Source organism: Ostrinia furnacalis, unplaced genomic scaffold (assembly GCF_004193835.3).
Source record: "Ostrinia furnacalis isolate ACB-3 unplaced genomic scaffold, ASM419383v2 OfSCF3549, whole genome shotgun sequence".
NCBI classification, from domain to species: domain Eukaryota; kingdom Metazoa; phylum Arthropoda; class Insecta; order Lepidoptera; family Crambidae; genus Ostrinia; species Ostrinia furnacalis.
Window position 1 is genome coordinate 133568 of NW_021133788.1, and position 23674 is coordinate 157241.

The 23674-nt window shown below is 38.0% G+C and overlaps 2 protein-coding genes across 3 annotated transcripts; one reads left to right on the top strand and one right to left on the bottom strand.

Annotated features, from left to right (window-relative positions):
- Positions 1–4210: 4210 nt before the first annotated feature.
- Positions 4211–16603, top strand: LOC114357988 (polycomb protein Sfmbt). 2 transcript variants are annotated; one of them, XM_028311830.1, is made up of 11 exons: positions 4212–4594; positions 4727–4944; positions 5296–5526; positions 5851–6023; positions 7447–7585; positions 7672–8147; positions 8742–8835; positions 12833–12940; positions 14007–14187; positions 15276–15505; positions 16095–16603. In XM_028311830.1, exons 1-11 carry the CDS (start codon positions 4480–4482, stop codon positions 16479–16481), a joined length of 2352 nt encoding a protein of 783 aa, XP_028167631.1. In that variant the 5' UTR covers positions 4212–4479; the 3' UTR covers positions 16482–16603. The 2 variants fall into 2 exon arrangements, with proteins under 2 accessions (XP_028167632.1, XP_028167631.1); XM_028311831.1 differs by lacking the exon at positions 12833–12940 and having other exon boundaries at positions 4211–4594; positions 8742–8943.
- Positions 16604–19272: 2669 nt separating this feature from the next.
- Positions 19273–22817, bottom strand: fy (fuzzy planar cell polarity protein-like protein). Its single transcript, XM_028311832.1, has 8 exons — positions 22649–22817; positions 22458–22579; positions 22016–22289; positions 21620–21817; positions 21128–21327; positions 20858–21033; positions 20546–20672; positions 19273–19662 (listed from the first exon to the last, which is right to left on the bottom strand). Exons 1-8 carry the CDS (start codon positions 22724–22726, stop codon positions 19605–19607), a joined length of 1233 nt encoding a protein of 410 aa, XP_028167633.1. The 5' UTR covers positions 22727–22817; the 3' UTR covers positions 19273–19604.
- Positions 22818–23674: the final 857 nt, after the last annotated feature.

Here is a 23674-nt window from a genome sequence, read left to right on the forward strand (position 1 = left end):
TCTTTCTTCTGTGATAGTAGGTATGTTTAATTTATTTGTCTTATGTTAAAATAGGTATGAATGAAGACATTGTATTAAAATAAGTACTTTTTTATCCTAAGTAGGTATATTTAAAATGTTATTTTTACAAAGGTAAAATAACACTAATACTTACCTACATACGTACCTCATTACAAATACCTAAGTAGATTAATTCTATTTTTTCACTAGACAGCATAGCAACCCTAGCAGCGTAAGAAGAGTTCAGAGGCACGCGATAGAAAGAGACAAAACTTGTAGGTGAATAAAATTGTAGGTACGTAGTGCTGTGCGAGCTGAATTCCACTGTATCGCGTCGTAGCAAGACTCGCATTTATTTAAATCGTCTTGCGGAGTAATCCTTCTGTACCTGTACTATTACTTATTCTGTGGTATCCCATCAAAAACAATACTTGTCAAAAAAACCAAGTCTCGCAACTCAGTTGTTCTACGGTAAAAAGTTGTGAGATCCATGTAATACCAAGTCCAGGCCAGGAAATCTTTAACGTTTTACATAAATATATTGACTTGGCCATCGCATGAAAACACGTGTAAATTAAATTATTTAGTGCGATGGCCAAGTCAATATATTTATGTAAAACGTTAAAGATTTCCTGGCCTGGACTTGGTATTACATGGATCTCACAACTTTTTACCGTAGAACAACTGAGTTGCGAGACTTGGTTTTTTTGACAAGTATTGTTTTTGATGGGATTTATTATTACACATACTACTTAAGTAAAAAAAAGTTTTGTCTTTAATTTATTTGTTACCTTCTTAGTTGCATACACAACTAAAATAAATATACCTAGGTATTAAACTTTCAATGCATTGGTAAAAAAAAAATTTGTATGTACCTAGGTACTTCACGTAGTGATTAATTAGTTAAATTTTACAAATAAAAGTGTATAAATAAATATTATAAAATAAAAAATACTATTGTTGTTGGTTCAGCTTCTTTATATATTGGGAAAGTGGGAGGGCCCATTCGATGAATTTGCCACGGGCCTCGAACGGTATAGTTACGCCACTGCTGAGCGCACAGTTCACAGGAGATTTGCTGAAGTTGGTACAGGGTCGTACCGTACATATCCGAAAAAGCTCCAACTTGTGACATAGCATCGAAAAACAAATTGAACTTTGCACGTGAATATCATGATTGGGTCTTGAACGCCTGGAAACATGATCTCTTAACTGATGAGTGCAGAGTTCTCTTATACCAGATTGATGGAGATAGCGAATATGGAAACACAAAGAGAACGTAACATTTAGTCTTAATTTTGAAAATATCGTGGTAAGTATATGGCTGTAGCTTAATTCTGGTGTGGGGAGGAATATGTTTGGGAGCTCGTACGGAGTTAGTGGTGGTCGATGGAGGAAACATGACTTCCGAATGGTACAGTAGGAACATTTTAGAAAAACATGATGTGCCATTTACTCCATTTATTGGGGACTCCTTTAGTTTAATTCACGATAATGTTCGTTTTCACAGTGCTCGCTCAGTACAGGCTTATTTAAACCATTTGGATATACCCATGCATGATGCAGTTGCTGGCAAGATCCCCAGACAAGAATCCTATAGAGCATGTCTTGGACTTTCTTAAAAGATGTCTTAAACTCAGAATTCCACCGGGGGTATTGAGAAACGCGTTACTAGAGGAGTGCAGACATTGCCCCAAAATACAAAGGGTATTTTGGGGCAATGTCTGCATTAACATTAACATTAACTGCAGCATGCTCAGATAAATGGAAACCATCATCAGAGCAAGAAGGGGAAATACCCGTAATTAATTAATTCATTTGGTTAGTGATAAGCTACGGTAAGCTACCCTAATTTTTAATCTGGCCACAATTTCAAATTTTTGTTCAAAACTGAAGAATTGAAATTTCGTTTCGATGGATTTTTATTAAGTAAAAAAAAACGACTTAATATTTAAAAAAATCTATGTTATTTTATTTTATTTTATTTTAATTATTTCCTTATTTTGTATAATAAATGTTTCATACGTTTCATAGATCAGTAGTATAGCCTGACCAGGAACATAAAAACCCTCGCCATATTGCGGAAAACTAATGGTACTAATTTCTTTTAATGGCAACAGTAACTGAAAACTTCATTGACATGTCACCTTGCATGTCAGTCTATTGCCATGCTGTCAAAGTGTAAACAAACTTTATTTTAAATGTGCGCAATTGATTTTGTGAATTAAATTGCTAAAATATTTTTATAGTCGTGAAAGAAAAGTGGTTCACAATGTGTTAAAGTATTTGTCGAAGAGAAATACTAAGGGTTCGGACAATATTTTCATTGAATAATGTTTCCGACAAAGGTTGTCAAATTGACTGACATGTTTATCGTATAGTACAGTCCACTGTGAAAACTAGCTGTGGTTTGTTTCAACTACCTATTTTAAAGTTTTTTGTCACTTTCTAAGTGTTGAATTTTATGGAATTGGGAAAGAAGTACCGAGTTTGAAGCGTTCATGAGCAGACATTGCAGTTGAATATTCAAGTTCTGAATTTGATTATTGACGAATAATAAAATAAATCCTACTAACTCGATTGATGGTTTCATTTAATTTATTTAAACCAGGTTACCTATAATAATATTTTTTCGTTAATTTATGAAAATATCAAATTAGCCCGTAATCCAGAATCCTGATACATAAAGTTAACCTATTAATTTAACACAGGTACGACTGTACTCAGTGTTGCACTATCAAATGCAATTGACGCGCCTCTATGCCAGGGTTTTTATAGTTCCAAAATACTGGACTGTCCTGTCGATGACATTGACAGTGGGGCGCCACCGTCAATACCGGATCGCTGGTTCAGATTTTTGCCATGTTGGAAACCATATAGTTGAACGATGGTAGCGCCCCCCTGTCATTGAGTTTGGCGGGACAGTTCAGCGTGGGTCATCTATGATCTATTATGTTCCTGGTCAGGCTATACCTACCTATTTTCATACTTTTTTCCGCGAAATCTGCCGCACACTGGTTCAAGAAATGATAAAAATGGAATTAGCGATTTATTAACTTTTTTCGATGGTATCATGTGTAGAATGTCATAAAAAAACGTTTTGTTTAAGTTATATTTTTCTGAGAAATGCGTAGTTTTTGCTATATTTCATGTTTTGTGTTTTATTTGTACGAAACGTTTCCTTCACGTACGAGGCTCTTATTCAAAATGTTAGTTTGTTAGATATGACTACTTATAGGTTTTAAAGAGTCATACTAATAGAAGCTAATACAGTAACAACTTTGTCCCAGTGCGTCCCCGTTTAGGATAATAAGTGATATTTTCTAAAGTACGAAAAAGTAAACAAAATATATGGATATAAGGCAACTTTATGATAATTTGTTGATTTTCTAAAATAAAAAGAAGCTAACAATCATTCCAATCTTAATCATTTATTATTCAACATCATCATCAACATCTATAAATTCAAAAGTTTCATCATTATTTGAAGCTAGTAAATTTTTAACTTCATTAGGAAGAGGAGATTTTGACTCATGCTCATTTTTGGTCTTATTGTGACAAAAAAGGATCCGAAGAAATAAGTAAATTATTTAAAATATCACGATTGGTCACTTTTCGGTTAAATTTACGCGCTCAGAGCCCCGATTTCAGTAATTTTTAACGTCTCCAATCCAGACGCGCTTCATCGATTCTGCGATACGATTGGTCAAAACAGCTGACGTACGCTGTTTTGATCATTACGCTGACCACCGCATCGCAGAATCGCAGAATCGAGGAAGCGCGTTTGGATTGGAAACGTTAAAAATTACCGTAATCGGGGCTCAGAAAGCCGAGTCTCCATCAACAAAAACAATGTCAACAATCAACATAATATTTTTTCATCGACAATTTGATGTTTTTTAAACGTCTTAATGGAATATGGAATGTCTAGTTTTATAATTTAATAATCTGTCTTCTCCATTTTCATATTGTCTATGAGCTTGCACCCAGAGCCCCGATTACAGTAACTTTTATAACGTCTACAATCCAGACGCGTTTCTGATTCTGCGATACGATTGGTCAAAACCGCTGACGTACGCTGTTGAACGACCAATCGTATCGCCGAATCGAGAAGCGTGTCTGGATTGTTGACGTTAAAAATTACCGTAATCGGGGCTCTGAGCCGTAAGACACCTTACTAAAAAAAATTGTCTATGAACAAGATGTCTTCCTGACCAAACTCTTTACTCTCTGCTTAGCTACCTACTTTGTGATTTTTTGATGTGAACAGTGAAACAACCATTTTAAAACAAGTGTTTATTCGTTTGTACATAGTAATTTTATTGTGATTGACCAGTAAAAGTACAGAAATTTTATTTATTTCTTATAATAGAACCTCAGATTCATAGCTCAAAATAAATACATTGTGGCTTTAGTCATGAGGATTGCAGTGTTTACCACCACAGTGTTCGGTAGTTATTCAGTGCCTTTAGCCCAAATATGGCTTGTTACACCGTCGAAAATGATTTGAACTATAATAATACTACAGATTTGACCGATGAAACTTCTATCGTAGATGATTTGACCATAGTTCCATTGGAAAAGAATAGTTTTGGTGAGTATCGATGACGGATGTGTCGGCATGTTGGTTTGTTTTGTGAAAGCATCCGAGATAGTTGCAGGACATTTTACTGAATATAGTTGCATTATAATTGATTTATCTTAAGAACTAATTACTATATTTCAGCAATATGTGAATTATGTGGTCGCGTTGGGCGTCGTGATCATTTTTATACTCGAAATAATAGATTTTGCAATCTGCGATGTTATGTTAGTGCAACTAGACGTCGGCACTGTAATTGGCGATTCAAGATTATGGAAGGAGCTGAACATATGGCTGGTCTGATACCCCTCGAACCATTGCCTCAGCTGCACCAATGGCAAGCTGCTTTGAATGACTTACAGGTACAAAATATTCACTACCAAAACTTGTGTTCAAAACACTCAATTGTTGTGCAGTCCACAGTTTTCTGTCAATATTTTTTTATTGCAAAATACCACTATTACAACATTTACAACTGTGTAAGATCAAAGATGTCCCAGTTTTTTACCTTGGTATGCTGTTGCATGTACTTTTTTTGTTTACACACATAAACACCATGCAACTTTCGTAAGGCATGACAATGAACTAACCTACCTATTATCATATTTATTTTAAATTCTTATCTTAATGTATTGTAATGTTGTAGTGCTAAAGCTGTTAAGTTTTTCGATAAATAAATAATTGATAATTAATGCAAAGACCATATTTTTTAGGCTGGCCCTATCAAGCAGTCAGCAGCTTTAGTGGCCAATAGCTATGAATGGAAGGATGAGTTGTTTGGCTGTGACTTCTTGGCAGCTCCGGTCAGCCTGTTCAAACATGCCCCACTGCATGAGATGTGGGACAACACCTTCGAGGGCATGAAGGTTGAGGTGAAAAACACAGACTGTGGAAATAATACTGAGAAACTCAGTGACTATTTTTGGGTAGCCACAGTATTGAAAGTAAGTTTTGTATATTATCAATGTTCATTTATCTTTAGTCAAGTCCTTATGTTGATTTTGGGCTGCTGTTATTTAATATTAACTTAAAATTTTACTAGCAATACATATATTTACTACAATCTACAAATAATTTTTGGTAACTTCAAACCTTACCTAGCAATGCTTTAAAAAAAATGTTTTCTATATTTTGTTTTTGTTTCAATAACTTTATCAAGTATCTTCTTCTAAGAAAGCATTGGAAATCTAAGGGCTTTTACTGTATTAAACTGAACTGGCTTTACTATTTTTTTAAATATTCCTGGTAATTAACTCATATTTTTTCAGGTAAAAGGCTACATGGGCCTGTTGCGGTATGAAGGTTTTGGAAGTGATGACTCGAAGGACTTCTGGGTTAACTTATGCTGCTCCGAGGTTCATCCTGTCGGGTGGTGTGCAACTCGCGGCAAGCCACTCATTCCGCCTTGCACTATAGAAGATAAATATACGGATTGGAAAAAGTATGTATTTTAGTTTAGATGTAGGAATAAAATATGCCTTTTGTCATCTAGTGTGTCCGGGCATGTAGTGATCAAACTTTAAGGGCGTAATCTATGGACAATTTTATCGATGAAAATACTTCAAATTTGGGGCCTGACCCATTTCTCGAAAAATTACATCGATTTAAGTTTTTAATTTTTAGTTTACACCTCTTCTTTAAAAAACAAGTAAAAGCGTGGGTAGCTTAACATTAATAGGCAAATATTTTATATCATGCGATAGCCAATAAAATTATCTATTAGTAGAAGAAGAAAGCAGACACAAGTTTCATACATTTTATGGGAGTAAGAATTAGAGATGAAACGGATAGTTGTTTGGCCGGATACCGGATACCGGATATCCGGCCAGCTGCTAGGCCGGATAACCGGATATCCGGCGGCCGGATAGTTGGCCCATTGTCTCGTTGCATGTCGTGACGAGTTTAGCGCCGCACAGGTGCTTCGAACGCGATCAGTGGGTCTATTAGTAGACTAGACTAGTCACACTTTTCGAAAATCGAATCAGTCCGAGTAGAATGTCAGATTTTGCCACTTGTCTAGGGGGCAGATCAATTCGGGCGATTTCGGTTGCCATCGTGAGTGTGTGATTGAATAGCGAAAATTAAATTAGTTTACTTGCTGCGTAATCTGACTGAAAATACAATGCAAATAAAACATACCTTAACGACCTGGTTTTTCTTGTGTTGGAAAATAACTGAAAAAGAAGTGAAAAAAGTAATGTATTTTTCTAATTAAATCCATTCTTACTCCCATAAAATGTATGAAACTTGTGTCTGCTTTCTTCTTCTACTAATAGATAATTTTATTGGCTATCGCATGATATAAAATATTTGCCTATTAATGTTAAGCTACCCACGCTTTCACTTGTTTTTTAAAGAAGAGGTGTAAACTAAAAATTAAAAACTTAAATCGATGTAATTTTTCGAGAAATGGGTCAGGCCCCAAATTTGAAGTATTTTCATCGATAAAATTGTCCATAGATTACGCCCTTAAAGTTTGATCACTACATGCCCGGACACACTGTATACCTAAATAAAAATGAATTGATGTTCGTTAGTCTGATAAAAACTCGAGAACGGCTGGGCCGATTGAGCTGATTTTGGTTTTAAAATGTTTGTCATAGTCCAGGGTAGGACTAAACGGTGAGCAAATACGCGCACGATATTGTTTTTCTGTGCCAGACAAAATTCCACGCGGGCGAAGCCACGGGCGGAAAGCTAGTCATAATTAAATACAGTTCTGATTTCAGATATTGTTTATGAGATAGTCCTTGGTGTTCTGAGAACTAGAAATATTTGTTGTTTTGTAAAAATATTGGAAATTGATTCAAAGTACCTTGTTGAACCCATTTTATTACTACATCTTCATTGTTTTTCTCTTTTAGGTTTTTAGTAAAGCAGCTAACAGGTGCTAGGACATTACCTGCAAATTTTTACACAAAATTAAATGATAGCCTAGTATCAAGGTTTTCTATTGGGTCTATTATGGAGGTAGTTGATAAAAATAGAATCTCTCAAGTTAAGGTATGTAATTACTTACTAATATGGAATATATTTTTCTATAATTTTTGTAATAAAATAAAACAGTAATTGTTTTATTTATTTTACAGGTAGCAAGTGTATGTGAGATAGTTGGTAAAAGATTGCACGTTAAATACTATGATAGTTCTCCAGAAGACAATGGTTTTTGGTGTCATGAAGACTCACCATTGATACACCCAGTTGGCTGGGCTTTCCGTGTTGGCCATCCTCTTGACGCCCCACAAAGTTATTGCCAAAGGGTGGCTGCGGGAAGATTTATATCTAATGACACAACACCAGAGATGTTCTACAAGTATCCAACGAATGAGCCACCTCTGTTTTCTGAAGGAATGAAATTGGAAGCGATAGACCCATTGAATTTGTCAGCAGTGTGTGCTGCTACTGTGATGCAGATATTGAATGAAGGCTACATGATGATTCGAATAGACTGCTACCCGGCTGACGTATCTGGAGCAGACTGGTTTTGTTACCACCAGAGATCTCCGTGCATATTTCCTGTCGGCTTCGCGTTGGCGAATAACATTCCACTAGTGCCTCCTAATGGGTAAGTTTTTGTATAGTAAGTAAGTCAAATTGCTACTGACTGGACCATAAACGGTCGCAAAAGTAAGCCACTGTGGCGCACTGATCGCTTCCAATCAGGATACCTTTTCGTTTTGTTCGCTTATAGGTCGGGTCGGGTGCCGTAAGCACTCGACATGTAATCTGATCGAATTGAAGTGCATAAAGAAAGGCCCAAACAAAAGACTAAGGCGGTTATCACACTGCGCCGCGCTCCGCCGCGGTACGTGGGACGACAGATTTAATCATTGTATGCAAGTACCTCAGTTTGTATAGAAAACACGCGCGGCACTTCACATTGACAACGCGTCTGCGCGCGGGATTTTTTATATGAAATCACGCGCTCCGCGGCGGAGCGCGGTGCGGGCGCAGTGTGATAACCGCCTAACTGAAGAAAAGTCAATGTAAAATGAATAAATTTTAAAAGAAATGCAAGAAAACTTGAACGTTGGTATAATGGTGATTTGTTCTTGATTTTTTTACATTGTAAGACTCAGTAGTTTATTTTTTCATGTCGCGTGTTAAAGAAGTTATTGGCAGTAATCTTTATAATTTTGCATTTACTTTCCGTCCACAGGTATACCGCCGACGAGTTCGGCTGGGAACAGTACCTAGCCCTGACAGGCAGTAGGGCGGCCAGTCGGACGCTGTTCGCGGCGCGCGGTCACGTGGTGTCGCACGGTTTCGTGGCCGGCATGCGGCTCGAGTGCGCCGACCTGATGGATCCGCGATTAGTCTGCGTGGCTACTATAGCTAGAGTTGTCGCTGATCTTCTGAAGGTAGGACTTGATACAGCTTGGAGCAGTACCTAGCGCTGAGAGACACCACATTAGTGTCTTTCGAGCGCCGTCTTGCCGGCGCTTGCGCAGCGTAACGTAGGATCTTCGTAATGTCTCCGTTGCATTATTTACTTTAAGGCGAGTTGGTGTGCCGCGTCGACGCTGGCTAGATGACGACGTTCGAAAGACTAGTGTGGGGGAGGCCTGATCGGCAGTCGGACGCAGCGGGTTATTCCGAAAAAGTTATCCAAGGTTTCGAATGTTGCCATCCCCCCCACGCAAAGCAAGATGCCAGCATGAGCGACGGTGACAGATAGGCCCCAAACTATGAGAACAGCGTTTCGGAGTAGTCCTGCAATAGGGCGGCCAGTCGGACGTTGTTCGCGGCGCGCGGTCACGTGGTGTCGCACGGGTTCGTGGCCGGCATGCGGCTCGAGTGCGCCGACCGATGGATCCGAGACTGGTCTGCGTGGCTACTATAGCTAGAGTTGTCGCTGATCTTCTGAAGGTAGGATTTAATACAGCTGACGAAATTATCTGGCAGTACCTAGCGGTGAGAGACACCTCACACTAACGTCTGTCGAGCGTCATCGTCTTGCCAGCGCCCGCGCAGCGCCGACGCGGCTCTGGCGTAGCGTCATTTAGTTTAAGGCCACGTTCAGATGATGAGCGCTAAACGCGCGTTTACAACTATGTAATTTATTCTCGTAGTACACATGCTAACGCGCGTTTCGACATGTAGTTGTAAACGCGCGTTTAGCGCTCGTCATCTGGAGGCGTAGAGTTTACGTCAAACGCATTCGATGACAACTGCGTCAAAAAGTGACATTAAATATACGACGGATTGTAGAGCGCCCCTAGCGGAAGGAACTAAAATCTTTTTATGTACTTTACTTTTTTTACGACGTTTTATGTAAACTCACACTAAGCCCTCTGAACGTTGCTTAAGGAGAGTTGGTGCGCTGCTTCGACGCTGCGCAGGCGCTGACAAGACGTCGTTCGAAAGACGCTATTGTAGGGGAGACCTGTCAGACAGTAAGGCTAGTCGGACGTTGTTCGCGGCGCGCGGTCACGTGGTGTCGCACGGGTTCGTGGCCGGCATGCGGCTCGAGTGCGCCGACTTGATGGACCCGCGATTAGTCTGCGTGGCTACTATAGCTAGAGTTGTCGCTGATCTTCTGAAGGTAGGACTTGATACGGCTTGGAGCAGTACCTACCCAAGTAACACGCAATCTGTATATTCACTGAAATTAAGATTGATTTACGTTTTAAAGTCAGACTATCACTTTAAATCAGTTTTGACTTAGTTTAAATGCTTTTGAGTAGAATGCGGTAAAATTTACAATGCATGAAGCTATTATATGGTCTAAAAAAATTAAGTTAATTGGCTTATAATCATACTAAAACATTAATTACTTTTAATATACAGCACCTTTAACAGCATTTACACTAACACAAAGGCTAAAACCGTATATTAGTAAATAAGAAAACCTAATGCATTAAATAAACGTTGTCGAAATATTCTATAGTGCATTCAGATATATTAACACATTTTACAGATTGAACGCATTTTTATGATCTTTTCTTATGCTTATTTACTGCTCAGCATTAGCCAAACATTTACTAAAGTTTTAGCTCTGTTATCTTCTTATTTTATTGTTACTTTAAAGCTTTTAGCACTATTTAGATAAATAAAAAAAATATTTTATTACTTTAGGTCATAATTTGGCCATAAAACCACGAGCCGTATGATTATATTCATTTGTGCGTTAGTAGGTCCTGTATATTCATTAGAAAATTTATGTCGAACGTGTCACGTTATTGACATGAATAAACAGTGGAAAAAGACTTAAGGCCGGGTTGCACCAACTTACTTTAACAAACGTCAAAAATCTGTCAAACCCCATACAAAAAACATCGGTTATCGTCATAGTTACGGTCAAAGTTAGGTGGTGCAACTCAGCCTAAGAGAACAGGTGGAGTAAAGAGAAAGATAAAGACGGAATATTCAAACTTTATATTTGGTTTAAGAAATGCAAAACGTGTTCCAAAAAATGATACACCTCATACACAAAATACAGTACAATCGGTTGTTGTGTGAGTCAAGAAGTTCCGTAGAACATTCCTTCATCCCTTTCGGTCGTTTGCACTATTTTAAAAGGCATCTGAAAAAAAAACAAATAAGCTTATTTATGACTTAATAGAGAAGTAGTTACCTGAAAACTAAATAATTACCCGTATAACGCATACCCTTAAAAAAACGACTACAGCAACACTACTAACTAGTTACAAAAAGTTCCTTTAAATTATTACTATTACAATGAGCGAAAAATAAGATAGGTAGCTATATCGTGTTTCATTACAAATTACATTTGTAGTGATAATGATTTTATACTTAACACTTGTCAAACTAGGTACCTACCTAATTGGAGACAGATAAAATTGAAAGACGTGGAGTAGGGGATCATGACGTGATTAAAGGATTCTAAATTATTGTTTCGGTACCCTGATTAACACTAAAGCAATCCATTTTTATGACGTTTAAACCTAATGAACATTATAACATACCTAAAAAGTGTTACAGTAATGCTAAAGATATCACTTAGATATTTTATATGTAGGTTGAATGACTTAACCATTTTCTTTTTACTATAATAAGACTGACAACATTAAAAGACACTAGTTGAAAGTTTAAAACATTAATATTATCTGACGCCATTTGCTTTCTGTTTTCTCTAACATAGAAAATAAAATTATAATACACATATGCATGAAATACTACTTATTATCCTTTTCTTACAAGCGGAGTATCGATAGAAGCAATTTTATAAGTTAAAATTAATCAAATCGTTAAAAAAATCACAAAAAGTGTCATATGTCGATTCTAAATTTGTCCCTATTTTATTAAAAAAAGGATTTCTGTGAGGGCGCGTGAATTATAAACCACAAACATATATATATTTTCACATAAGACTAATACTCCCAGCTCATTTTCATTCTTGAAACCAAAAAATATGATACTTACCTTATGATAAATTATTTTAAATAAAGACATTAAAACATCTCCTCACAACACCATTGCACTGCAATACTCTAAACGAAAAATAATCAAATCGGACAATAAAATGCGATAAGTTTTTTCGAATACTTTCAAACAAACAAAATAAAACGTTCAGCCTTAGAATAAAACGTAACTTTGGCATTGTAATTCTGAAAGCTGTTTCAAAGCTGTACTAACATCTAATAAAATGCTTTTTACATTAGAATATGCTATCTAACAACTTTACTAATGTCTGTCTTCAATAACATTATAAGCGCTGGTTAGCAGCACTAATAATATTTAATAATGCTCAAAGCCGTATTATTTGGGGCCCAAATTGCGCTTACAAGACACTTATAGACTTTTATACGGCTGATATAGTGCTACATATGCTGCTCATATACTGCTCTGCACGTAGGTTCATGCTGTTGTACGCTTCTTATAATTGTGTTTTGTGTTACTTGGGTAGCGCTGAGAGACACCACATTAGTGTCTTTCGAGCGCCATCTTGCCGGCGCTTGCGCAGCGTTACGTCGGATCATCGTAATGCTGCCGTCGCATTATTTACTTTAAGGCGAGTTGGTGTGCCGCGTCGACTGTCATCTAGTCGACTGGCTAGATGACGACGTTCGAAAGACTAGTGTGGGGGAGCCTGATCGGCAGTCAGACGCAGCGGGTTATTCCGAAAAAGTTATCCAAGGTTTCGAATGTTGCCATCCCCCTCACGCAAAGCAAGATGCCAGCATGAGCGACGGTGACAGATAGGCCCCGAACTATGAGAACAGCGTTTCGGAGTAGTCCTGCAGTAGGGCGGCCAGTCGGACGTTGTCCGCGGCGCGCGGTCACGTGGTGTCGCACGGTTTCGTGGCCGGCATGCGGCTCGAGTGCGCCGACTTGATGGATCCGCGATTAGTCTGCGTGGCTACTATAGCTAGAGTTGTCGCTGATCTTCTGAAGGTAGGATTTGATACAGAATACGCGCATTTAGCGCTCGTCATCTGGAGGCGTAGTGTGAGTTTACGTCAAACGCATTCGATGACAACTGCGTCAAAAAGTGACATTAAATGTACGACGGATTGTAGAGCGCCCCTAGCGGAAGGAACTAAAATCTTTTTATGTAAACTTTACTTTTTTTTACGACGTTTTATGTAAACACTAAGCCCTCTGAACGTGGCTTAAGGAGAGTTGGTGCGCTGCGTCGACGCTGCGCAGGCGCTGACAAGACGTCGTTCGAAAGACGCTATTGTGGGGGAGACCTGTCAGGCAGTAAGGCTAGTCGGACGCTGTTCGCGTCTGTAGGACTTGATACAGCTTGGAGCAGTACCTAGCGCTGAGAGACACCACATTAGTGTCTTTAGAGCGCCATCTTGCCGGCGCTTGCGCAGCGTTACGTCGGATCATCGTAATGCTGCCGTCGCATTATTTACTTTAAGGCGAGTTGGTGTGCCGCGTCGACGCTGGCTAGATGACGACGTTCGAAAGACTAGTGTGGGGGAGGCCTGATCGGCAGTCAGACGCAGCGGGGTTATCCCGAAAAAGTTATCCAAGGTTTCGAATGTTGCCATCCCCCTCACGCAAAGCAAGATGCCAGCATGAGCGACGGTGACAGATAGGCCCCAAACTATGAGAACTGCGTTTCGGAGTAGTCCTGCAGTAGGGCGGCCAGTCGGACGCTGTTCGCGGCGCGCGGTCACGTGGTGTCGCACGGGTTCGTGGCCGGCATGCGGCTAGAGTGCGCCGACCTTATGGATCCGAGACTGGTCTGCGTGGCCACCATCGCTAGAGTTGTCGCTGATCTTCTGAAGGTAGGACTTAATACAGCTTGGAGCAGTACCTAGCGCTGAGAGACACCACATTAGTGTCTTTCGAGCGCCATCTTGCCGGCGCTTGCGCAGCGTAACGTCGGATCATCGTAATGCTGCCGTCGCATTATTTACTTTACGGCGAGTTGGTGTGCCGCGTCGACCTGGCTAGACGACAACGTTTGCTTAGTTAATCTAATCCAAGTTAATCTAATCACCAGGTCCACTTCGACGGCTGGGGCACAGAATACGACCAGTGGCTGTGGGCGCACAGCACAGATATGTACCCGGTTGGCTGGTGTCGCGCCGTGGGCCACCGCTTGGAGGGTCCCTTGCAGCCAGCGCCGCGCTGCGTTCGCAAGATGCCTCCCAAGCAGCCGCGCAGGAAGCGCCGCCAGCCAGGTCAGTGAGGCGTATATTCCGTGCCCATCGAAAACCGCTTTCAACGCGCTGCTATAGTCTGGTCCGTGAGCACGTAGAATTTTGTACAATGACCCCAAGCTACCCATCCTTATCGCTCGAGCGTAATTATGTTGCTATCGCGCTCGCACACTCACTGCGGGTGCCAGTCGCACAGTCGCGACAGTAATATAATTACGCGCGAGCGATAAGGATGGGTAGCTAGGGGTCATTGGACAAAATTTTACGTGCTCACGGACCAGGCTTTACCGCCCTGCCTCCGGTGTGTCATGCTAATATGGCCGCCATAGTAATACAACAGCGCGGGCCCGCGTTCGCGCCGCTTCTGTCCTGCTCCCGCGCCGCCTGGTTTGTATTTCGGCAGTAGCAGCGCGGGCCAGCGTTCAAATTTGGTGTGACATACTTCAAAGAGTTTCTTGTATTACAACTTGCGCGGGCCCGCATTCAAACTGCGCTGCTACTGTCCTGCGTTTGGTCTGTGGAAGCCTTTATTGATCTAAAGTCCGGTCGCGTAAAATTTCGTCCAAGACCCCAATCTACCCATCCTTAACGCTCACGCGTAATTATATTGTTGTCGCCCTCGCACAGATTCTATTTATACTGAGACATTGTAATTTATACTGATGCTTTTTTGACATACGCGGATAAATAATTCGCTATTAGAAGCAACAACCTTGGATCTTTAATAGGCTTTATATAAATCATATTTATTTCGCGTTTCTCTGCATAGAGGTCAAAATAGTTGACAGTAATTTATCCATGTCTGAAATTAACCTTTATTCAAGCTCCTGTCAAATAGCGCCCACATCAATTGAACTTTATGCTGTGATGATACGGTTGAAAACCAATGCCTTTTATTGAGCTGGTTAAGGGTTAACCCTGTACAGTATAATGATTCATATTTTCAAAATCAATATTAAAATCAAAATCAAAAGTATTTATTCAGTTTAGACCACAAGTGGCACTTATGAACGTCAAAATATTATTATAGAAAATAAAAAAAGAAAAGGTAGCCCTTATGGGGCACTTTACATGTCTCCTTATCTTTTGGACCCTACCTTTCTTTACAGCTCCGAAACCAGTGGTACAACCACCGAACACGACCGAAGAAAGCTCCCAGAACTCAGACATGGGTGATACAAAGAGCCTGTCTCCCCCCACTAGTGTATCCGAGATATCCGCGGATACGGAACCGCGGGCTGATACGGAATCCAGCAAAATGGATGTGGACAACGATTCGAAGAATGGACTGGAGCCGATTGAAGAAAGACTCTCGGATATTATTAACCGAGATTCGACGGTAAGTTTATTATTTGATCGTTTCATATTTCCATGTCCAACGTCGCCAATTATTAAATAATTAGCTTTTGCCCGCGGATTCACCGGCGTGAAATTTAGTTTGTCACAGATCGTCATAAATTAAAGGCTATATGTTATTCTGGGTTATAAACAATAATACTGTAAAGTTTCATCAAAATCCGTTCAGTAGTTTTTGCGTGAAAGAGTAACAAACATCCAGACATCCAATATTTTGCATTTATAATATTAGTAGGAAGTAGGCCTCATTAGTAGGATACAGCATTCTGCTAATCCATCATTTTTTATTATTAAACAAAGTGTTTCTAAACAATGTGTAACAATGTGTGTGCAGACGTCAACCATAGATAGACATGTCAGTATCCATACTACAATAATGACGCTCGGACGCATCAAACTCCTCACACCCCGCGCTTCCCTCACCCAAAAAGTGGTAGGGCGCGTCTGCGTGGATGAAATGATCTATAACGCGATCTTATTTTCAATGTACTTCTTTTTATGGTACACTACTACGATCAGCAGTTCAGAATTTAACGTTTCATATTGGTAGATAAGCATGCAATTTTTTCCAGAGCACACCTACGGATTATTCGCAAGAATCCAGCCAAGCGGCGCTTCAGCCTTCACCCGAAGCAGCGCCGATCCCGGTCGAAGCGGACGACAAAGTGATACCCAGGCTAGTCAACACCTCGGTCCCTCTAGACGTGCTCAATACCGTCGAACCAGAAAACTGGACCACCGCAGACGTCGCTAAGTTCCTCACTGTCAACGACTGTCAACCTTATTGCGTCAACTTCAGCCACATCACTGGCCCCATGATGCTCCAACTGTCGAAAGACGAAATCATAGAACTACTAGAAATGAAAGTCGGCCCCTCACTAAAAATATTCGACCTCATACAACAACTGAAATGCAAAATCAAACAACCTCAATGTAGAATGTTAAGTAGCTTTAAGTAGTAACTAATTAATGCTACATCACAGCATGGTATGGTATCCAACGCGATTCTTTTAGGAATTGATTTTTTAAAACGGTGGCCTTTAAAATTCAGATCTTTAATCCTTGTACTTGTGGATGTGCTCTGAAATAGCTTGAAGATATCGCATGGTGTCATTCTCTTACCCCGCCTACTTATTGGTATCTCTTTTTTTTAGTCATAACCTTAACTCATCAGTACAATATGTTAATAACGGTCTCATGTGTGGGTGACCTAAAGGACGTGATTTTAGCTTTATAATATTTATTCTGTAAAGGTGCTCTCTCACTGAATGCATGTGTGTGTAATGTACGATTCGATTATAAGCTTTATATCAAAGCATTACACTTAAAATTGGTATCCTTCCGTTTGGCCAAATTACTTTTCGCCAAATTTCACTTCGCAAACAACTTATCGCCAACGTTTCATTTCCCAAATGAACTTTTAGCAACTGTGCTTTTCGCAACTAATTCATTTGGTCAAATTATCATTTGGCCAAATTTTACTTGGCAAATGTTTATATAGCAAATGTTTTATGTTGCCAAATATTATATCCCAAATAATTTGTTTGGTCAAATTGACACATGATCATGGTTTTCACAAGAATTTTATGTAAAAACATTGCAGGAAATAGTATGGTTGCAAAAAGTAGGTATTACAGAAAAAAGTAGGTTAGGTTAGGTTAGAACAGTGACCCTTAATGCGCGAAGGCGAGCAAAGCGTGCCGCGGCAGCGGCCGCCGAGCGCTAGAATCACCTCTATTGTTAATGAATCGTTTGGAAATTTAGATAAAAAGAATGAAATAAGGAAATTAATGTAGAACAAATTTTATATTTACTACCCACTAAACAAAATAATAACCACAAGCTAATTTGTATCCATTCTATGCACCAATCAAATTATTTTGTAAATAGTTTATCGTGAAATATTTTTGCCTAATGAAACATTTGGCAAACCATACTTTGCCAAACAATAATTTGCTAAACAATAATATGCCAAAAACAACATTTGCGAATGAAAAGTTTGCAATAAGTTGCTTTGCCAAATGAGAATTTGCCAAATGAAAATTTGTGAAACGTTGTTTGCGATGTGATAATTTGGGAAAAGTTTTTTGGCCAAACATTAGTAATCCCTTAAAATTGAATCGTACATTGCTATCCGTGAGGGAACACAATACTTACCCTGTGGAAGCAATAATTATGTTAATCATGTTTTGTCCATAGCTAATCGAAAGTAGCAAGATTTAGCATGGTGATTCGACTTGCAACTTGCAAGAAAATCAGTAATTTTTATACTAGATCTTCCCGACAAACATTTGAAGAAATTGTGGAGTCTATTGATTCCTACCTTCCAAATATCAGAACTGTAATCACAATCAATAGAAACTATTTTTACATAATAAGTATTTTGATGCAAAATAGAGAACTCAAGGTACACTTTTCTTATTCTTAGTTTTTTATGTCTACTCATTTTTCGTAGTTTTCAATCAGTATTAAATTACTGTAAAGTTTTAAACGGCAACGCTTTTCGTATTTTATCACAATTATGTATCTCAAATGGATTAAGTCTTCGATTAGTTTCGTATTTTCGTGAGTTTGGTGTTTTTATTACTTTGTACTATATATTTTTATAAGCAGCAAATACCATAACTAAATACACCAAATAAGTACCTCCAATCATAGCATAAATTATCATGTCAAGTACGATACAGATTCAGATCTGGCGAGCGTGCGAAGCGTAAGAACCGTAAAGAAAATAGTTCTTTTCAGTAGGTACCCAGTTAGTTTATAGTTACAATTAATTTATAAATCTACGAAGGGGATCGACTTCGCTCGGCTACCGTCGGGATACGTTGGCTAACAGTCGCGCGCGCTTATTCGCTGGGTGCGAAGTACTAGGTGGGGGGGACATAATCTATCGCAGCGCTCATGGTGGTCAAAAGTAGAAATAATGTAAGCTCTGTCATCAGATGTATCTGTCAATGGCAAAGCGATTCTACATAATACATTTTAATATCATTAATTAATCGCATGAAAAGGGTCCTACTGGGAACTTAAATAAAAGAGTGGACTGTATTTCGATAGGGCTGTTTTAATAGCCGTTTACAATTTGGAAATAACTAAACTATACAACGTGGTAGTACAAAAATGAGTCACAGTAGTTGTTGTGCACAGATGTTTGCCTTATGATGAGAGCGTGAATTATTGAACTCTGCCCTTGTTTTGTTCTTAATTCTTCTACATCTCGGACTTGTCCAGCCAATACCAACAACTTTCCTTTAAATACGGTTTGTGGTTGGAATTTGATATTGTAACTCTCACAAACCCGGTCTTCAAAACGATACTCATTTCGATCTGAAAACGATATTTAATTTATTACTAGCGATACAGAAACATTTAAATATATTTACTGTTATATAATGAAACCGTTAAAGTAGCTTTTTCTTTTTGTTTTACTGTAAAACTACAACTATAAATGAAGTAAACAAACCCTGACACAATCAAAATTAAACACACTTTTTGGACTTATCTCATTTGATTTGAATGACCAAAATGATTTCAAAACCTTTTTTCCACCCAAATCGTGGTATCACAACAATTTATTAGTTGAAAATATTTGTTATTTTTTCATTTCGATATTTTTTCACAATATTATACGACCTAAATGTCAATGTGACAGAACCCACAAAGTTGTGGACGCTAGTTGGCGCTGTAATCGTGCACGGAGCCAATATTGTTCTTAAAGACGCGCTTATTCCAACTTATTTTTCAATGCACTTTGCCCGGTCTGAATCGTACCTTAGGTTTCGCATTCGCGAAATTTTATTTTTGTCATATACATACACATCATTATATTTATACATTAGATAGAACGGATTGATGCCTGATATGATAGCCAGTGTGTACCGATTTGGTGATATTACTAAATTGCCTTTTTAGTGACTTACAAATTAATCAAGTAATCACCTGCTAGCAGAATGACGTTTGAATGTTTTGGTATTAAATAAAAGCGAATATATAATTTGATGTTTTATTTATAACAATATGGACGGAGTCAAGGCTTATATCTATATTTACATTAATTAAAAAATCACTTTAGGAACAATTTACCAGTAAACTTCCTTGTTAGTGCTCAAGTCTTGTAATATCTGGGTTGTAATCAGTCTGAAATATAAGAGACGAGTTTATTGAACAATATTATAAATAAATAACTAACTATACAGTCCTATGCAAAATTTATAGAGCCGTCATTAATTGAACCCGGGCTAAAGGTTCGGCCAAACCAACACGTGCAGGCTGCGTGCGCGATGGCGCTACTACTGATTTCTACTGATCGCCACCGCCAACGTGCGCGCAGGCTGCACGCGTTGGTTTGGCTGAACCTGAAAGTAAATTAATATACAGGGTGGAAACGATAAGTGATCTCACTCGATTATTTCTAAACTATACAAGATATCGAAAAACTACCAATAATAGGTTACAGAATAAACGGGATATTATCTGAAAATTCAATGTTTGCAGCTTCCATAAGTTCCATACTAAATGTATGCCAGCCACACAATATTAGAAGTGTATTTTTTAAAATTAAATAATAAACTCTTAAAATACACCGTAAATTGCATTCTTACTTAAAATTATTTATGGAAAACATTAATTTTAGGCTTTACTTGCTATAATATTATCAAGAGATTAGTGCCATGACTGTGGTAGTACTAAATGTATGAAAGAAGGAGACATTGAATTTTTTGATAGATCCACTTAATTCTGTAACCTAATAATGATATCGTTTAATAGAGCTCGTGAAGCACTTTTAGGATCAGTAAACAGTTTTATTAAATCTTGTATAGTTTTTAATATTTTGAGGCTTTTCTAAAGGTATGGAAGCGGGAAACATTTCGGATAGATCCAATTTATTCTGTAACATATCATTGGTACCATTTGATAGAACTCGTGGAGCACTTTCAGGATCAGTAACCGTTTTTCGATATCTTGTACAGTTTAGAAATAATCTAGTGAGATCACTTATCGTTTCCACCCTGTATGTTACCTCATGGTGTGAGTAGGGACAGTGGATGAGTAGAGTACGCAACATAACAAGGCGCCAGACCTCTGCGCGTGACACTTGTGGTATTCTGAACTCCAGTATGTTTCTGTCATGCTAAAGCTGCTCTCATCTGGAAGAAATTGAGTTTGTTGAGTTTATTATATGAAAAAAGTTATTGAACTTGATTGGTTAAACTCAGAATCTAGTAGTGACTTGGTCAGAATATTTTTAATATTTATTGGATACAAGAGTATGGGAAAAGAACAGTCAAAATTGGACTTTGATTAAACACATTCTCATATAAGTTTATTTTACCTTTATCATTTTCTTTCAACTTTAATTCTGGTGCCAAATCTCTTGCAGTTGTGACATAAAAAGTCCGAAGAATGTCGGTTCGGTGGGCACCAGACATGCCGCGACTTTTTTGACTTGAAACATTTAGATGACGAGAAAATACACACCTTCTTTTAGGTATGTTTATAGCTAGAATGCTGTAAAATAATATAATATTCATCAGGTTGTCAAAAATGATTTTGGACGCACAGAAATCAATGTTGAATTGAAAGTCACTGCTTTATAGCTTACCCTAAAATACTTGGTTCAAATGACATACTCATGGGGAAATTTCTAGGATGAACCAACTTTGCTTCCTTTATAATTTGTGCGTATCCTTCCCAGCACTGGAGGACTATTTCATCGATTTCAGACAGAGGTGGAGTGGCGCCACATACAACTAGTATGTAAACATCGGCTAATAATTTGCAGGTCACTGCTCTGAATGCTACCTAAAAATAAAAATTAATAACATACTTTAATAATTTGCTACGTTATAACAACTGATCATCAGTTGTTATAACGTAGCAAATTATTCAGAAATTATCAGTTACTGATGGAATGATAAACTTTATAGCATAGTATACTAAGGGATACTCTCTGGCTGGGATTAGTATCCTCAACTTCACCTTGCAATAAAAAAATGATTACTCTAGATACAAAAATTACTTGGTGCTAAAGTTATTTAGATTTATTTGTTACAATTTCCAGTTCCATTTTCATTTGTGCATACCATTTACTTACATTTGGACTCATTTGCGGCAAATAGACTGGAGTGTCTCTCAACGGAGCCCCATCCTGTGCTGCTGCCAACAGGAGCATCAGCCGAGCCTCCCTTGCATCTAGTTCCTGGAAGTCGGAACTGGTTGCCACCAACTGGCCATGAATGCTCAAACAAGCCCAACGGCCTGTCACACTCTCCGCATACTGATCTAAAGCTTGCTGTAATAAATTAAAAGAAGGAATTAAATATTGGCTTACCTTGTCATTATTTCTGTATTTTAAAATTTGGTAATAACTTAAACAGATCTGTAGCATGGTATAGAAGCAATTAATTTAGGTTTGAATTTTATAGCCTTCTTCCCACAAAAAAATTATAAAATTGGGTGTTTTATTGATGAAAAATAAATAGTTATTTACCTGTAATTGCTGAGCTTGTGGACATAACATACTTTGAATAAGATCCAATGTTAGTGTGGGCAGTGTGTTTGATACTGTATTTGGGTCTAGAGACTCCAGTAAATAATCTAGTATCGGATAACACTGCCTCAAATCTCGCTTTATTTGGTCAATATTTTTGAGTTTTTCCAGTTCTTTTTTGCCAATACAGAATATCATTACATCGTGTACGCAGGATAGGAGGAGCTCCAGATCACATTCTAAACCGCCAGTGGCTATACCGATTAATGTAACACTGAAAAGTAGCAAATTAAAAATAAATTAATTGACTTAACAGTTAACACAGAAGCAGTTGATACTGGCCTAGACTTCTTGATACAAAATTGCCTTTAGGAAACTTCGGCTAAATCTCACAATTCAATAACATCTGTAGTGTCTGTACCCACAAATACAAAATATTTACCTTTTACAATATTCTTTCCAAAGTATATTTCCATTGTCCACTTGTGTTTTAATCATTGATAAATTGTGGCATTTACTGAACATGTTGATACCGTGGAGGGAAGCGATTGTTGAAAATTGTACCTATAATAAAAGTATAGGTAAATTTTGGAAATATTCAAGGTATTTTCTTTGTAAACTTTTAAAACTTACATTCTCGCTGTTACCGCGTTTGCGTGAAAAAATAGGCACGCCACTCTCACTGGCTACAGCTATTACTATGACCGACATGATAGAATGAAAAATAAATATAGACCTAAATAAATAAAATTTTGAAAAAAGTTTTGAGCAATTCGCGTTCCGCAACAACTCGACAAACAAAACAAAAAAACAGAACATGACACTTTGTTTTTTTTTTGTATTAGAGAACAGACAGGCAAAAACGACAAAAAATTATAATATTAATTGGTTTTGTACTACCAAATAATACGCAATAGCGCCATCTGTTAATTGGGTTTTGTACTAAAAATATGATTGCCTACGGTAACTTTAAAAAAACATCGAGTATTGACAATGGAGAAGCAATATGACTGGTTCTTTAAGCTTGGAGTGTTACTCTGCGTTTTAGGAATAATAATTTTTCAATATTAGCTAATTTTCGTGTATCAGTACACAAAAGATAGATATTGACATAATATCTGATGGGTGGATGCTATAACAGCTAGCTAAGTTAAATTATTTTAGATGAACAGGCAAAACTAATAAAACAATTTAATAAAGTATACAGGGTGGAAACGATAAGTGATCTCATTCGATTATTTCTAAACTGTACAAGACATCGAAAAACTGGTTACTAATCCTGAAAGTGCTTCACAAGCTCTATCCAATGGTACCAATATTAGGTTACAGAATTAACTCGATCTATCCGAAAATGTAATGTTTTCAGCCTCCATACTAAATGTATGCCAACCAAACAATAATAGAAGTATTAATTTATTTTATTCAATAATAAACACTTAAAATGAACTCGTAATTGCATTCTTATTTTAAATTATTCTTGAAAAAGGTTGGTTTTAGGTTTTATTTGCTATAATATTAACAAGACATGAGTGCCATGACTGTGGCCCTACTAAATGTATGGAAGCTGGAAACATTCAATTTTCGAATGGATCCAGTTTATTTTGTAACCTATTATTGGCACCGTTGGATAGAGCTCGTGAAGCACTTTCAGAATCAGTA

Bases quoted from the DNA above. Each gene is read 5' to 3' on its own strand.
- LOC114357988 (XM_028311831.1), top strand. From the start codon at position 4,480: ATGGCTTGTTACACCGTCGAAAATGATTTGAACTATAATAATACTACA. The intron at 4,595-4,726 runs GTGAGTATCGAT...ACTATATTTCAG, and splicing joins ATTGGAAAAGAATAGTTTTG to CAATATGTGAATTATGTGGT. The intron at 14,188-15,275 runs GTCAGTGAGGCG...CTTTCTTTACAG, and splicing joins CAGGAAGCGCCGCCAGCCAG to CTCCGAAACCAGTGGTACAA.
- fy (XM_028311832.1), bottom strand. From the start codon at position 22,726: ATGTCGGTCATAGTAATAGCTGTAGCCAGTGAGAGTGGCGTGCCTATT. The intron at 22,580-22,648 runs GTAAGTTTTAAA...CTTTTATTATAG, and splicing joins AACGCGGTAACAGCGAGAAT to GTACAATTTTCAACAATCGC. The intron at 21,034-21,127 runs GTAAGCTATAAA...ATTATTTTACAG, and splicing joins TTTGAACCAAGTATTTTAGG to CATTCTAGCTATAAACATAC.